General features: G+C 41.9%; 2 protein-coding genes across 3 annotated transcripts; both read right to left on the reverse strand.

Annotated features, from left to right (window-relative positions):
• Positions 1–6,131: 6,131 nt before the first annotated feature.
• On the reverse strand, positions 6,132–8,721 carry spi2 (Spi-2 proto-oncogene). Its single transcript, XM_047389156.1, has 5 exons — positions 8,651–8,721; positions 8,478–8,562; positions 8,302–8,399; positions 7,077–7,230; positions 6,132–6,725 (listed from the first exon to the last, which is right to left on the reverse strand). Exons 1-5 carry the CDS (start codon positions 8,651–8,653, stop codon positions 6,388–6,390), a joined length of 678 nt encoding a protein of 225 aa, XP_047245112.1. The 5' UTR covers positions 8,654–8,721; the 3' UTR covers positions 6,132–6,387.
• A 394-nt stretch (positions 8,722–9,115) lies between these two features.
• Positions 9,116–11,124, reverse strand: spic (Spi-C transcription factor (Spi-1/PU.1 related)). Of its 2 annotated transcripts, none has more exons than XM_047389150.1 (5): positions 11,050–11,124; positions 10,871–10,958; positions 10,674–10,795; positions 10,490–10,595; positions 9,116–10,410 (listed from the first exon to the last, which is right to left on the reverse strand). In XM_047389150.1, the coding sequence occupies exons 1-5, from the start codon at positions 11,122–11,124 to the stop codon at positions 9,929–9,931; spliced, it is 873 nt and encodes a 290-aa protein (XP_047245106.1). In that variant the 3' UTR covers positions 9,116–9,928. The 2 variants fall into 2 exon arrangements, with proteins under 2 accessions (XP_047245106.1, XP_047245107.1); XM_047389151.1 differs by having other exon boundaries at positions 10,490–10,592; positions 11,050–11,092.
• Positions 11,125–13,380: the final 2,256 nt, after the last annotated feature.

The raw sequence follows: 13,380 nt of genomic DNA on the forward strand, positions 1-13,380 counted from the left end.
CAGCAGACTCAGCAGAGACGCCCAGACGTCCCTCTCTCCAGACACCTCCTCCAGCTCCTCCAGGGGGAGCCCAAGGCGTTCCCAGGCCAGCCGAGAGACATAGTCCCTCCAGCGTGTCCTGGGCCGTCCCCTGGGCCTCCTCCCGGTGGGACGTGCCTGGAACACCTCCCGAGGAAGGCGTCCAGGAGGCATCCGGTATAGATGCCCGAGCCACCTCAACTGGCTCCTCTCAATGTGGAGGAGCAGCGGCTCTACTCCGAGCTCCTCCCGGATGGCCGAGCTCCTCACCCTATCTCTAAGGGAGTGCCCGGCCACCCTACGGAGGAAGCTCATTTCAGCCGCTTGTATCCGTGATCTCGTTCTTTCGGTCATGACCCAAAGTTCATGGCCATAGGTGAGGGTAGGAACGTAGACCGACCAGTAAGTTGAGAGCTTTGCTTTTCGGCTCAGCTCTCTCTTCACCACAATGGACCGGCACAGCGCCCCCATTACTGTGGCAGCTGCACCGATCCGTCTGTCGATCTCCCGCTCCATTCTTCCCTCACTCGTGAACAAGACCCCGAGATACTTAAACTCCTCCACTTGAGGCAGGAACTCCCCTCCAACCTGAAGAGGACAAGCCACCCTTTTCCGGTCGAGTACCATGGCCTCGGACTTGGAGGAGCTGATCCTCATCCCAGCCGCTTCACACTCGGCTGCGAACCGCCACAGCGCATGCTGTAGGTCTTGGCTAGAGGGGGCCAGCAGGACCACGTCATCCGCAAAAAGAAGAGACGAAATCCACTGGTCCCCAAACCAGACCCCCTCCGGCCCTTGGCTGCGTCTAGAAATCCTGTCCATAAAAGTTATGAACAGGACCGGCGACAAAGGGCAGCCCTGCCGGAGTCCAACATGCACTGGGAACAGGTCCGACTTAGTGCCGGCAATGCGGACCAAACTCCTGCTCCGCTCGTACAGGGACCGGATGGCCCCTAATAAAGGACCCCGATTCCATACTCCTGGAGCACCCCCCACAGGGCATCACGAGGGACACAGTCGAATGCCTTCTCCAGGTCCACAAAACACATGTGAACCGGTTGGGCAAACTCCCATGAACCCTCGAGCACCCTGTAGAGGGTATAGAGCTGGTCCAGTGTTCCACGGCTGGGACGAAAACCACACTGTTCCTCCTGAAGCCGAGGTTCGACTATCGGTCGGACTCTCCTCTCCAATACCCTGGCGTAGGCCTTACCAGGGAGGCTGAGGAGTGTGATCCCCCTGTAGTTGGAACACACCCTCCGGTCCCCCTTCTTATAAAGGGGGACCACCACCCCAGTCTGCCAGTCCAGAGGCACTGTCCCCGACCGCCACGCAATGTTGAAGAGGCGTGTCAACCATGACAGCCCTACAACATCCAGACACTTGAGGTACTCAGGGCGGATCTCATCCACCCCCGAAGCCTTGCCACCGCGGAGCTTTTTAACCACCTCGGTGACTTCAGCCTGGGTGATGAAAGAATCCAACCCCGAGTCCCCAGCCTCTGTTTCCACCACGGAATGCGTGATGGCAGGATTGAGGAGATCCTCGAAGTACTCCTTCCACCGCCCGATAATGTCCTCAGTCGAGGTCAGCAGTCTCCCGCCCCCACTATAAACAGTGTTGGCAAAGCACTGCTTCCCCCTCCTGAGGCGCCGGACGGTTTGCCAGAATCGCTTCGAGGCCAACCGGTAGTCCTTCTCCATGGCCTCACCGAACTCTTCCCAGGCCCGAGTTTTTGCCTCTGCCACAGCCCGGGCCGCAGCACGCTTGGCCTCACGGTACCCGTCAGCTGCCTCAGGAGTCCCACAAGCCAACCACAGCCGATAGGACTCCTTCTTCAACTTAACAGCATCCCTTACTGCCGGTGTCCACCACCGGGTTCTGGGATTGCCGCCACGACAGGCACCGCAGACCTTACGGCCGCAGGTATGGGCAGCAGCATCGACAATAGATGCAGAGAACATGGTCCACTCGGACTCTATGTCTCCAACATCCCCCGGGATCTGGTCGAAGCTCTCCCGGAGGTGGGAGTTGAATACATCCCTGGCCGAGGGCTCCGCCAGGCGTTCCCAGCAGACCCTCACTATGCGCTTGGGCCTGCCGAGTCTGTCCGGCTTTCTCCTCCTCCAGCGGATCCAACTCACCACCAGGTGATGATCAGTGGACAGCTCAGCCCCTCTCTTCACCCGAGTGTCCAAAACATGCGGCCGAAGGTCTGATGATACGACAACAAAGTCGATCATCGACCTCCTGCCTAGGGTGTCCTGGTGCCAAGTGCACTGATGGACACCCTTATGTTTGAACATGGTGTTCGTTATGGACAATCCGTGACTAGCACAGAAGTCCAATAACAAAACACCACTCGGATTCAGATCGGGGAGGCCATTCCTCCCGATCACGCCTCTCCAGGTGTCACTGTCGTTCCCCACGTGGGCGTTGAAGTCCCCCAGCAGAATAATGGAGTCCCCGGGAGGGGCACTATCCAGCACCCCCGACAGGGACGCCAAGAAGGCAGGGTACTCTGCACTACCACTCGGCCCGTAGGCTGAAATGATAGTCAGAGACCTCTCCCCAACCCGAAGGCGCAGGGATACAACCCTCTCATCCACTGGGGTAAACCCCAACACGAGACGGCTGAGCTGGGGGGCAACAAGCAAACCCACACCAGCCCGCCGCCTCTCCCCGTGGGCCACTCCAGAGTAGAAGAGAGAGGCGGAAACTCATAGTATTTTTCAATAACCATGGGCTTACTGACACAGTGTCAGAAACCTGCTGTCACAAATTCGGGTTTTAAATTGAACAGTGATTTTAATCTTTACGGTCAGATCAGAGTAGTGGTGAAATTCTGTTTTTTTCAGCTGAAGCAAAAGATGACTTGCCTTCATTACAACTCTGCTGGATTACTGTAACTCTTTGTTTGTTGGTGTTAGCCAGTTATGTTTGGCACACCTTCAGCTGCTGCAAAATGCGGCTGGAATCCTTTTAAATGGAACACAGAGGAGAGAGCATATTACTCGTTTTATCTTCACCACATGGCTGCGCTTTGATGTTAGCGTTCAATTGAAAATCTTGTACTTGTGTTCAAATCTTTAAATGGTCTATCCCCACACTACCTCATACATCATTTATACATCCTCTCTGAAGACCCACGTGTTTGGTTTGTCTTTTAACCTAGCTGTTGCTGGAGAGCTCCTTTGGTGACAGACTGCTGCATCCTAGGTGCACAAAGGAGCGTTATCACAGATCCTTTCTCCTTGCAGCTGTTAGACCTTATAACCATCACTGCTTCCAACACACTCAATAGGTATTTTCATCCTGTCCGTTATTTGCACAGTTTTTATCATCTCTTGTAAATAGTCTGTAGTTTTTTACGCACAGATATACATGTACCTTTTTTTTTAAATCATCCTACTCAGTTGCAAATTTATTTGAATCTGAGTATGCTTGTTTTAAAACTGCACAGTATTTTTTCTTATGTTGTAAATGTATTCCTACCTTTCTATTTTTTACCTTTTTTTATATTTTTACCTTTTTGTGAATCTACTTTGAATTTCCCCACTGAGGGACAATAAGTTATTTTATCTATTCTATTGTAGCATAAGATGTTAATTCAAGTTGTATTGTTTTTTTACTTCTGCATTGTGTATTCTTACTGGGTCTTGAACTTAAATTTTGTTTTGTTTTAATTGTTTTTATTTTTTTATGTTCAGCATTTGATCAATCTTTGCTGCTTTTTAAAGTGCTTTATAAATATCAAAAGCCATTTATAAATAAAGATGGCTTGGTTTGAAATTCAGACACAACAGGGTGTTCAAACAAGACCATGATCCTAAAATACTAAGGATGTAAAGGTACACGAAAATCCTAGTTCAGTACATACCTTAATCTAAAACCAACAGCTTGGTACGTTTTCTGTGCGCTTCAGTCGAAAGAAACAAATTATTTTATTTTACTTTATTCAGCAGTACACAAATAATAAAAAAAAAAAAAGATTTTATTATGTTTTAGAACTTCAAAGAGTGGCTATTGAAGAATTACCTGGGGGTTTGGTTTGATTATTTTCAAATAAAGATAAGCAGGTATAGCCAAAGCCTAAATAAATTATACAACAATAAATCCACTAGAAAATTATCAATATTTTTCTTTAGGATATTTTTAATGGTGCTATACTGATAATTCCTTTGAAGTCATTTTGATATATAGACAATCCAGTGTGCGAGTTGTCCCTGAATGCTCCTTAAACTTGGGATATCCCCTCTCCCAAGAGGGAACACTTACATGCCTGCTGCTGTGCAGCATTTAGGCTGGTTGAATGCTACAGGCAGCAGGATTTTTCAACACATTTTCCCCCAGTACCAGTGGTGTTTACATTTGGCTTGAATTCCTGCACCAAAGATTTTCAGTTTGTATTTATATACCGTTACACCTCTACAAAGTACACTTCAAAGTGGTTTTAGTTTGGATTATTACACTAAGCTTCTTAAAAGCCCCCACCTTCAACTGCATTAAAAATGTCTGGACTATGCTTAAAAACTAGGTTTGTCCCAGAAAGCCAACTCATTTACATTAACTCTTCTAACTCTGGTATGAATGGAGATCAAATATGTAGAATTGGCTGCTGACAGCGGGGGGGCAAAAAAGACATTAGTCCAAGGCCCAGGGCAGAGGGGGCCTCCAAAGATCAAATTATGGCCAAGATTTTTTTAAATAGGTCTGTATGTGAATAAAAAGGTAGGATTAATGATTCAATTGCATAAACCTCATTTACTTATTTTTTTTTTCTACTTGTCCTTGTAGTAGTGGTCAAGAAAAAATCCCCATCCAAAACACAGAAATGATTTGGCCGCTGACATCTTCTGACTTTGCATTTATTAAGTTGCTCCATTAAAGTATGTAATGCTCGGTGCTACAGGCAAACAGAGGAAAATATGCAACTTCGACCTGTCCCTCTGCTCTGGGTCAGATAGTCGCCCCAACACCTTGATATAAAGTAATGAACACGCTTCAAAGTAAGAAACATGCTTCAGGTACAGCCTCACTTCGGTTCGCTCTCCAATCCACTGTGACCTAATGCCCACAACCGGGCCGCTTAATCTTTGCATCCTCTGCTAACAAACTAGTTTCTGTCAGGGACGTATTGTATACTTTTGCTAGTGGAAGTTATAATTATAACAGGAGTAGGGTAGGTGAGGTTTGGAGTCTGGTAAATGTTACAAGCTGGACGGTTTTGTAACCTGCTCTAGATTGACGTTACTACCAGGCATGTCCTCACCGCTGCACCTGCACACAGTATCTGGGCTGGAGGTGAGCGGTTGTGAAACTGCTAAAGGAAGGGTCAGTCCGTACCGTTTGAAGTATGGAAAGCCAAAAGTGCAACAATTCAATACATTAAGAAGTCACAAAATTTTGTTTATAAATGTGAAAATTCTAATATAACTGGAGCTGTATGACTTAAATATATATATATTTTTATCTTAAATAAATTAATAAATAAAGAAATTGTTATTAATTATTTCATAAGTTACAAATTAAAATCACTCAGCAAGGCTAACACTATTATAGAATAGGTGATTGGTCTACGGTTGAGTTGCTGTGCAGGTTAACCAATCAGATGTTAGGCTTTATTAAGTGACACATAGTAGCAGTTTTAATTGTCATGATGTACTTTAGCACAGGAAGCAAAAAAGTATTTTACAAAAGTAAATTTTCATGTATGATTTAAATGTATCTTTGATTTAAATTTTCATTAGATTCTCCAATTTATTTACTTTATAAAGTAATAAATTGAGACCTTTAAAATATATTGAAAAAATGTCATTTATATTTCCAATTTTATTCAAGTGATCAAATATAACAATGTGTTAAATAACATTAATTTTGGGGAGTTGTGTCACAGTTAGCCTTCAGCAGCAGGAATATCATTTAGAACCTGTTCTAAGGAAGAAAACTAAAAAAATCCAAAGTATGGAGCAGATAGGAGTGGCCAAGAATCATGTCTTTAAATGGCAAATATCAATTAATTTTCTACTTTTTATAGAATACTGTGGGTGGGGGCCTGTGTGTATAATTTTGACCAGGTCATTGTAGTAAATATGCACAATAACTTCAAACAGGTTTTATTTTTTAAAAGTCATTTCACCCTGGAAAAAGAACTGTTCAAAGGTATCTTTAAAGGCCTCTGATTTATGACATTGATACCCATGATGAGTGTATGCACAGAATCTTGTCCCCTCATGTTCCCCCTGATGTTTTAATGAGGGGAATTACAGCAAAGAGTACCTACACTGTAACTTTAAGATATCAACAACTCTGGAAAAATCTTTACTTTGTTTCAGTATTTACACCACATGCTTTTAAAAGAACATTATGTCACATAAAAATCGACTGCTCTTTTTCGTGACCCTTCTGCAGCGATATCAGGGTGTCCCGGCTGAACTGATAGGTGAGCTTTTTCTTCACCTTGAAGATGTGGCCGGACCGGGCGTAGTTCCTCAGAGCCCGGGACATCTTCTGGTAGGTCATGGGCCTCTTGTTTCCCTTCCTCTGGCCCCAGAGCGCCGCCACTTGGTCCTTGTTCCTGGAAGAGAAGCAGAAAACGCCGGCTGCTGCTGGCACCCAAGACAAACAGTGGGCCATGTTTGGATCCTGCAGCATCTCAAACAGGAAGTGAAAGAGCCGCAGCCTTCTGCCTGCAGGTGTTGAGCAAACTGTGAGCGGAATACATGATGAAGGGGATTTAAAGGGAAGATGTTTAAAAGAATATCCACAGTCGCTTTGCCAAAGCAGTTATTGTTGGTTACAGTTAATCACTCCCTCAACTACTGCCATTCCCAGAAAATTACTTAAGCTATTGTCTTTATGTCAGGGACTAGGACTTGTAAACACTGCGGTTACCTGATAGATATGTAAAATAAGCTATTGCGCTAAGCCATGCACAGCTCCATTGTGTTTTACAGTAAAGGGCAGGTCTCTTATTTGCTCTCTTGGTATTATTTCCTCCAGGCTAAAACCAACTGTGACAATAACAGTATCTAATGACAGAAAAAAGGAGAACTCACCCCTCCCTGCTGCTGTGGCTGGGTGTTTGGTTGATTGTCTCACTGAGGCAAAGTTTGGCAGTGACCCACGCTCAGACAATGTCACTGTTGTGTTTTGACCAAAGACTGCTTGAGCATCATGTGCTGGGAGGGTCTGAAATACAGGCTTGACTTCCTATGATGGAGGAGAAAATGCAGGCGGATCAACAAAAAACTCATTTATTTTAGTAATTCAGTTCAAAAAGTGAAACTTGCGTACATTCATTACACACCGACTGGCATATTTAAAGGGGTTATTCTGTTAATCCTGAAGATTTTGGATTACAGCTAATGAAAACCCAAGTTCACTTTCTCAAAAATACACAGAAATAGTCCACGTTCTACTCAGTATATACTCAATACTTAATCTGAGATCTCTTAAATTTCTGCATCAATGTGGAGGACTATGGAGGGGATCAGGCTATGGTTTTGCTGAGGTGTTCAGGAAGCCCAGGTTGCCTCAATGATGTTTAATGCTGTCTTTGATCGTCCTTTTGACAACAACTTAATAGCTTCTCTACAGGGTTCAGGTCATGACAGCTTGCTGGTCAGTCCAGCCCAGTGTTACCTTTGTCATTAAAGCAGCTATTGGTACTGATGGCAGTGTGAGCAAGTGCAAAGTCCTGCCAGAAAATGAAATCGACGTTTCCATAAACTCATCATTAGAACGAAGCATAAAGTGTTCTAAAATTTCCTGGTAAGACATCTATGATAACTTGGACTTGATAAAACACAGTGGCCCAACACCAGTAGATGTTTGGAATTGTCACTGACATTGAAGACAAACTGAATTATCTGTCCCTCCACTTTTCCAGACTTAAAGGCCCTCCAAATGAAATAAGAATGGAACAGCTGTAGCACACTTTTTCCTTCCTCTAAATTTTCCATTAAAACTGTTGGATACAGCGTTCTTACGCATGACTTAGTAGGCTTTAAAATAACATTTCTGTATCAAAAATATATTTTTTAAATTGGGCTCATGCAATTTTCTGATTTTATTTGGTTGTCAAAGGCTGTAAGTTCTAATCGTCCGAATCCATAAAATACATCACTCTGTGTGCAGTAAATCTATACATGAGATTTCCTTTTTAAATTAATTTACTGAAATATATTATCATTGTATTGATATTCTAATGTATTGAGGTGCAGCTGTAAAAAGTCTTCATCAGCATACAAACAGATTGCCAGTTTACTGTGTACTGCTTACAGATGCATCATGGTATATCCAGCTTTGAAAACAGGTTTGATCCACAGCCATCTCTTCTCCTTCATGTACAGGCACAACTGCATTGTAAGATCGGTTTTCTGCTGAAAAAAAAGACACTTAAAAAATACTCCATGAAAAGTAGGTTATAACATTATATTTCCAGTCTTTTTTCACACCATTTTCTGCAGTGTTTTGTCTGTAGTACTCCTCCAGAAACTCTAAAATCACTTCCAAATCAGACTGAGTCTCCTGGAAAGAATTCTGATAAATATAAATTATTAAAAAAAGCGTCTAAGACAATATTAGGACATAATTAATGTAATTACAGTGAGGCAAGTCTGCTCTTTACCATCACAGATGAGTATCTGGTGCAGTTCAGTCCTTGCAGTCTAACTCTGAGACGCTCAAGCCCTTTTATACCCTCCCATGTCAGCACATCACCAAACGTTTTCTGTACTCTAAACTCCCTGAAACAATGACCACCGATCCCACAAAGCCCCCCAACTGCAGCACCAGGCAGCTCATCGTCAAAGCCTCCCAACACTGACCACATCCTCCCCGCTGAAGCAGATAAGAACCAAAACGGGAGGCAACCTTAGTGCAGAGCGCCTTTTGCAGGAAAAAACACACCGGCTGGCACAGTTTTCCTCACAGGATGTGTCTGAATTTTTATATATTTTCTGTGCGGTTGTTGTAATATTTCATTACAGAGGAGACACCACCAGGGGTTTAGAAATAACTCTGAACATCTAGCTAAAAGTCAGGAACAAAACACATGTTTTGGTTTTATAAAAGAGCTCTCACAACAGTAATGCAGTGTTATGCAAATGTAAAACATTTATTAATTAACAAATGTATACACTGTGAATACATGTTTATTGAGACAAAAACATGCAATTGTAAACTGTTAGATTGTTTTTACAAATAAATCAGCTTCTATATAAACCTATTAAGTTGTCCTTAATGCATAATTGTAATATATTCAGCCTCACATTTATATATTTTGGGCTGAATTTGTCAAAATTTGCAAACATATTTAATTGTAATTTAAAAAAGCTTTCAACATGAAATAAAATTAGCAAAATTTTAATTATATCAAATTAGATTAAAAATTTAAAAAGGTCAACTCATTAATAACACAATGCACGCTTTCCAGTGCTCAATAACTTACATAAAAAGTAACGTCTTCCACTGTGAAATCAGTATAACTGTGAAATTAAACATAATGTCCAATATAATAAACAGTTTAACAGTTTGTTGATTTATCAAAATAGTTATCAGAGAAATAACAGGATAATTATATAGACAATTAAAATGTTTCTTCATATAGAACCAAAATAGCTGAAATAACAAACACTTTCAAATGATGTAGACTGAAAAAAATGACATACTGACAAAATATGGACACATATTAACCAGAGAACAGCTTCCATAAAGCAAAGTCAACTTTTACTTAAATTGAAACATACTTTTTGATCATATTTACAAAATATTTACACAAATGGCTGAAATAATTGAACCACGCTTTAACTGATCATTTACAGTGTATTTAGTAGCAACATGCAGACAAGAGTCTTTAAGAATCCCTTTACCCCTTTTTAATTCGTGGGATTTCCTGCCTCTCAGCTCACACTTTGGCCGAGCTGTGTGAGATGAAGCTCGAGGCCAGGTCGTAGTCTTCCTGAAGCTGATAGTGTCCGTACCAGCCATGCCAGTCCGTTGCCCCAGACCCAGGGTAGCTCTGCTCAGACGGGCTTTCTTGCCGATTGTGGACTTCATCCTGCGCAGGTTGGCGCTGCAGGTGCATGGGTATCTGCGCAGAACCAAGCCTGTGCAGGATGTCCGGGTTGAACTGGTAGGTGAGCTTGCGGCGCACTTTGACAATCTCGCCGGTGCGGCTGTAGTTCCTGAGGGCTCTTGCCATCTTCTGGTAGGTCATGGTCTTGCGGTTTCCCTTGCGCTGGCCCCAGCACTCTGCCAGCTTTTCCTTGTTCTTGGAGATAAAGTGGAAGGTGCCGCTGCCGCTGTCAGTCCACTGTATCGAGTCGCCCATGCTGGGGTCATTCAAGGCTTCATGGAGGTACTCATACAGCCTGAGCTTCTTACGTCCTGTAAAAATGGAGATTACACCTTTTTAGCGCTGATTAAACAAAACGTTGTGTTCCTACAAGCCTTAAAAGAAAATCACCTTTGTTGTTCCTCTGAGGGGGTAAGATGGAGTAGAAATGTGGTGTGTCATTCTGCGCTGAGTGGCTCAACGAGACATCAGGGATTACCTGAGGCCAGGTTTGCTGCTGAAAGGTTCAAGGTTAAATGTAAAATCTGGATTTAAGTGCATCATCTTACAAATGTAGACGCTTTGCAATACTTACAGTTGTTTCACTCCAGTCATACCCTGCAGCCGAGATGTCAGACTGGTGTGTGACAAAGCAGCAGGACATCTGAAACTGGAGAGATGACGGCTGGCTGCCCAGTGTCTCGTAATATTTGCAGTCTGGAGAAGGAAGATAATTCAGTCATTAAGACATCAAACATTTTTTTCAATAAGTTAAAATGTACCAGGATGTACCTGAATCGTAGTATGCATTGTGTGAATGCTGCTGAATTACATCTATTGCATCCTGAAAGTGTTGGTTTATTTCAGGGTCGAAAGATGTCTGGAACAAACAGAGAATTCAGCCTTTAAAATAGAATAAATAAGGTAAATTGTCCTTCCTGTTGTATATGTAAAGTCTGCTTACAACTCACCATCTTATAAGTCTGAGTGTTTCCCTCAGTCGAGGTCATTTCTGTCCTAATAAAGCGAATGGTGCAGGTACACATCTAGCACAGGTATATATATACGTGACGCAGACCTCAGCCACATTAATGAGCAGAGCGAACAGCCAATTTAAATGCGTTAATGTCATTCACTTCTTCTTTCCTGGTATTGCAGATAATACAGAGCATCTTTCTCTCCCCGCATTAAGATCACAATCTACAAACAACAAAAACCTCTTTTTGTAAATGCTTAAGCCAGGAATACCACCAATTTGCAGTCTGACCAAAGAATTTGCATACTGGGCGCTTGATATATATCTAATATACACAACTATGTTTAAAGCTGCAGGTTTATGTCTGAATTTCTTTATTTGTGCCAATAACCAGTCTCATATCTGTTTTTTTGCAACAACACAAAACAATAAATTGCACATAAATGTATAGACTATTCACTTTTAGTTTCCTGCTTTATTTTACCCCATATTCTGAAACATTATAATTACATGCTTAAATTTGAACGGAATTGTTTTTTTATTGGAAGTAATAAACTTACACAAAAGCTTTTTTTAAACCCATATACTACATTAACCTGCAGAATGTAGTGTCTTTCTTTGCCCAACGTAGCCCACTCTGCTGTTCAAATAAACACAGTCCCTTTTCGAGAAGTTCATTTATCTCTCAGCTGCAGTTTTAAATATCAACTGACTCGTTCCTGAAGTTCCCCTTTCAGCTCAGTAAAAGTGTGACTGCACACACAGCTCAGACAAAAGAGTTGGACATGCATGGATATTGCATGAATAAAAGGTTACATAATTGGCTTTCCCAACATTACTTCTCAAGGATGTAGAGGGATTTATATTAATATATGTTGAGACGTTCAGTCTCTAAGCTGTTTTTCTCTGTTAATACTAAGTAACAATACTACTAAGTAACAATCGGAGGAAATAATCTCTTTAAGCATGAAAACCTGCATGTCTTTGTGTGTATTTAGACGTGTGTTTCCTGCCTGTGCAGCAGGCTGATAAAAAACTAAGAACCACAAACCTTTTCCTCCTCTCCCACTCCATCTTTCCCTGCTCCCGTTCAGGGTGAAGCTCCATAAATTAGAGACCACAAGCTGTCGGGCTGCAGCTGAGGCCTGACAGATGGGGGCTGCTGTTGGGATGAGGAGTGGGCTCCATCAGGCTGATGTTTGGCTCTTCATTTGTTACCTTCTTTATTATTATATAACCCATTGTTTGAATATCATGTCAATCTAAAAGTATTTACAAATTTCACAACCAGTTTAAACCTGCGGAATATAAAAAAGCTTTGTTATGAGGACTTACTTATAACAATTGGTGTGACTCATTCTATTGGATTATCTGAAGCATATTAAATGCTAAAAAGGATGTATCCCATATTTTGTTACATAATACCACTGTTCCATACAGACCAGGAATCATACGAATCAACCATGAATTTTAGGATTTTTAGGTGAATCGTAATAAGTTCCTAAACTGATTCGTATTTCATTCTTACTCACTTCATGCAATTCTTCAGCCGTCTGTAATTTATGGCAAACGTTTTGAGCTGTTCAAAACTTTGGTGCAGAACTCTGACCGATTCCTAATTGGATCATAGGTTTTTCTGTGTTCTTAACTCAACTGTGGATTCGTGAAGCATTGTCTTGACCAATCAGGGCCATCGTACCCCCAAAAACTGCCCAAATTTATTTTCTCCCTTTTGGAAAGAAAAAAAAAAGAAATAAGGTAAATAAGTAATGAAAAAAGTAAAAACCTAAAACAATAAAAAAATAGATGAGAAGTAATTTATTTTAATTTAGTTTCTTATTACATTTTATGTCCAAAAAAATGCACTTTAGTTTTTCACAATTTATTGGCAAAAACAATCACTTCTCTTAAAACATTTTAACTTCTAAATATCAACAGTTATAATTCAAATAACTTTCACTTCTGCTATTCCCTCATCACTTTCTATTACAGTCAGTCAGTCAAAATCCTACGAATTGTCAGCAAAGGTAACGAATTCAAATTTAATCATACTTGACTCTTAGATGCATTCGGTGATTTGTTAACTGATTCCTAACTAATTCCTAATGTTCCTGCTGTATTCTTAATAGATTCCTGTAAATTGTACAAAGTTTTTGACGATAGTCTTGCAAATCAAGCCGAATCTCACAATTTATCTTTATCTGTCGTACCTGTGTCGTAACTGAATCTTAGAAAATGTGCAGACTTCCAAGAGTCCTTATGAATCCTAACATTAAGCAATTCTTGGTCATTGGTGTTATTTGCTGTCTGTGTGGATTAGTGGCTT

This window comes from Girardinichthys multiradiatus, chromosome 17, assembly GCF_021462225.1.
Source record: "Girardinichthys multiradiatus isolate DD_20200921_A chromosome 17, DD_fGirMul_XY1, whole genome shotgun sequence".
In the NCBI taxonomy this organism is placed as follows: Eukaryota; Metazoa; Chordata; class Actinopteri; order Cyprinodontiformes; family Goodeidae; genus Girardinichthys; species Girardinichthys multiradiatus.

Bases quoted from the DNA above. Each gene is read 5' to 3' on its own strand.
- spi2 (XM_047389156.1), bottom strand. The intron at 7,231-8,301 runs GTAAGCAGTACA...CCTCCATCATAG, and splicing joins GGATATACCATGATGCATCT to GAAGTCAAGCCTGTATTTCA. The intron at 6,726-7,076 runs GTGAGTTCTCCT...TTCCGCTCACAG, and splicing joins AGCCACAGCAGCAGGGAGGG to TTTGCTCAACACCTGCAGGC.
- spic (XM_047389150.1), bottom strand. From the start codon at position 11,124: ATGTGTACCTGCACCATTCGCTTTATTAGGACAGAAATGACCTCGACT. The intron at 10,596-10,673 runs GTAAGTATTGCA...TGAACCTTTCAG, and splicing joins ATGACTGGAGTGAAACAACT to CAGCAAACCTGGCCTCAGGT. The intron at 10,411-10,489 runs GTGATTTTCTTT...CCATTTTTACAG, and splicing joins CCCTCAGAGGAACAACAAAG to GACGTAAGAAGCTCAGGCTG.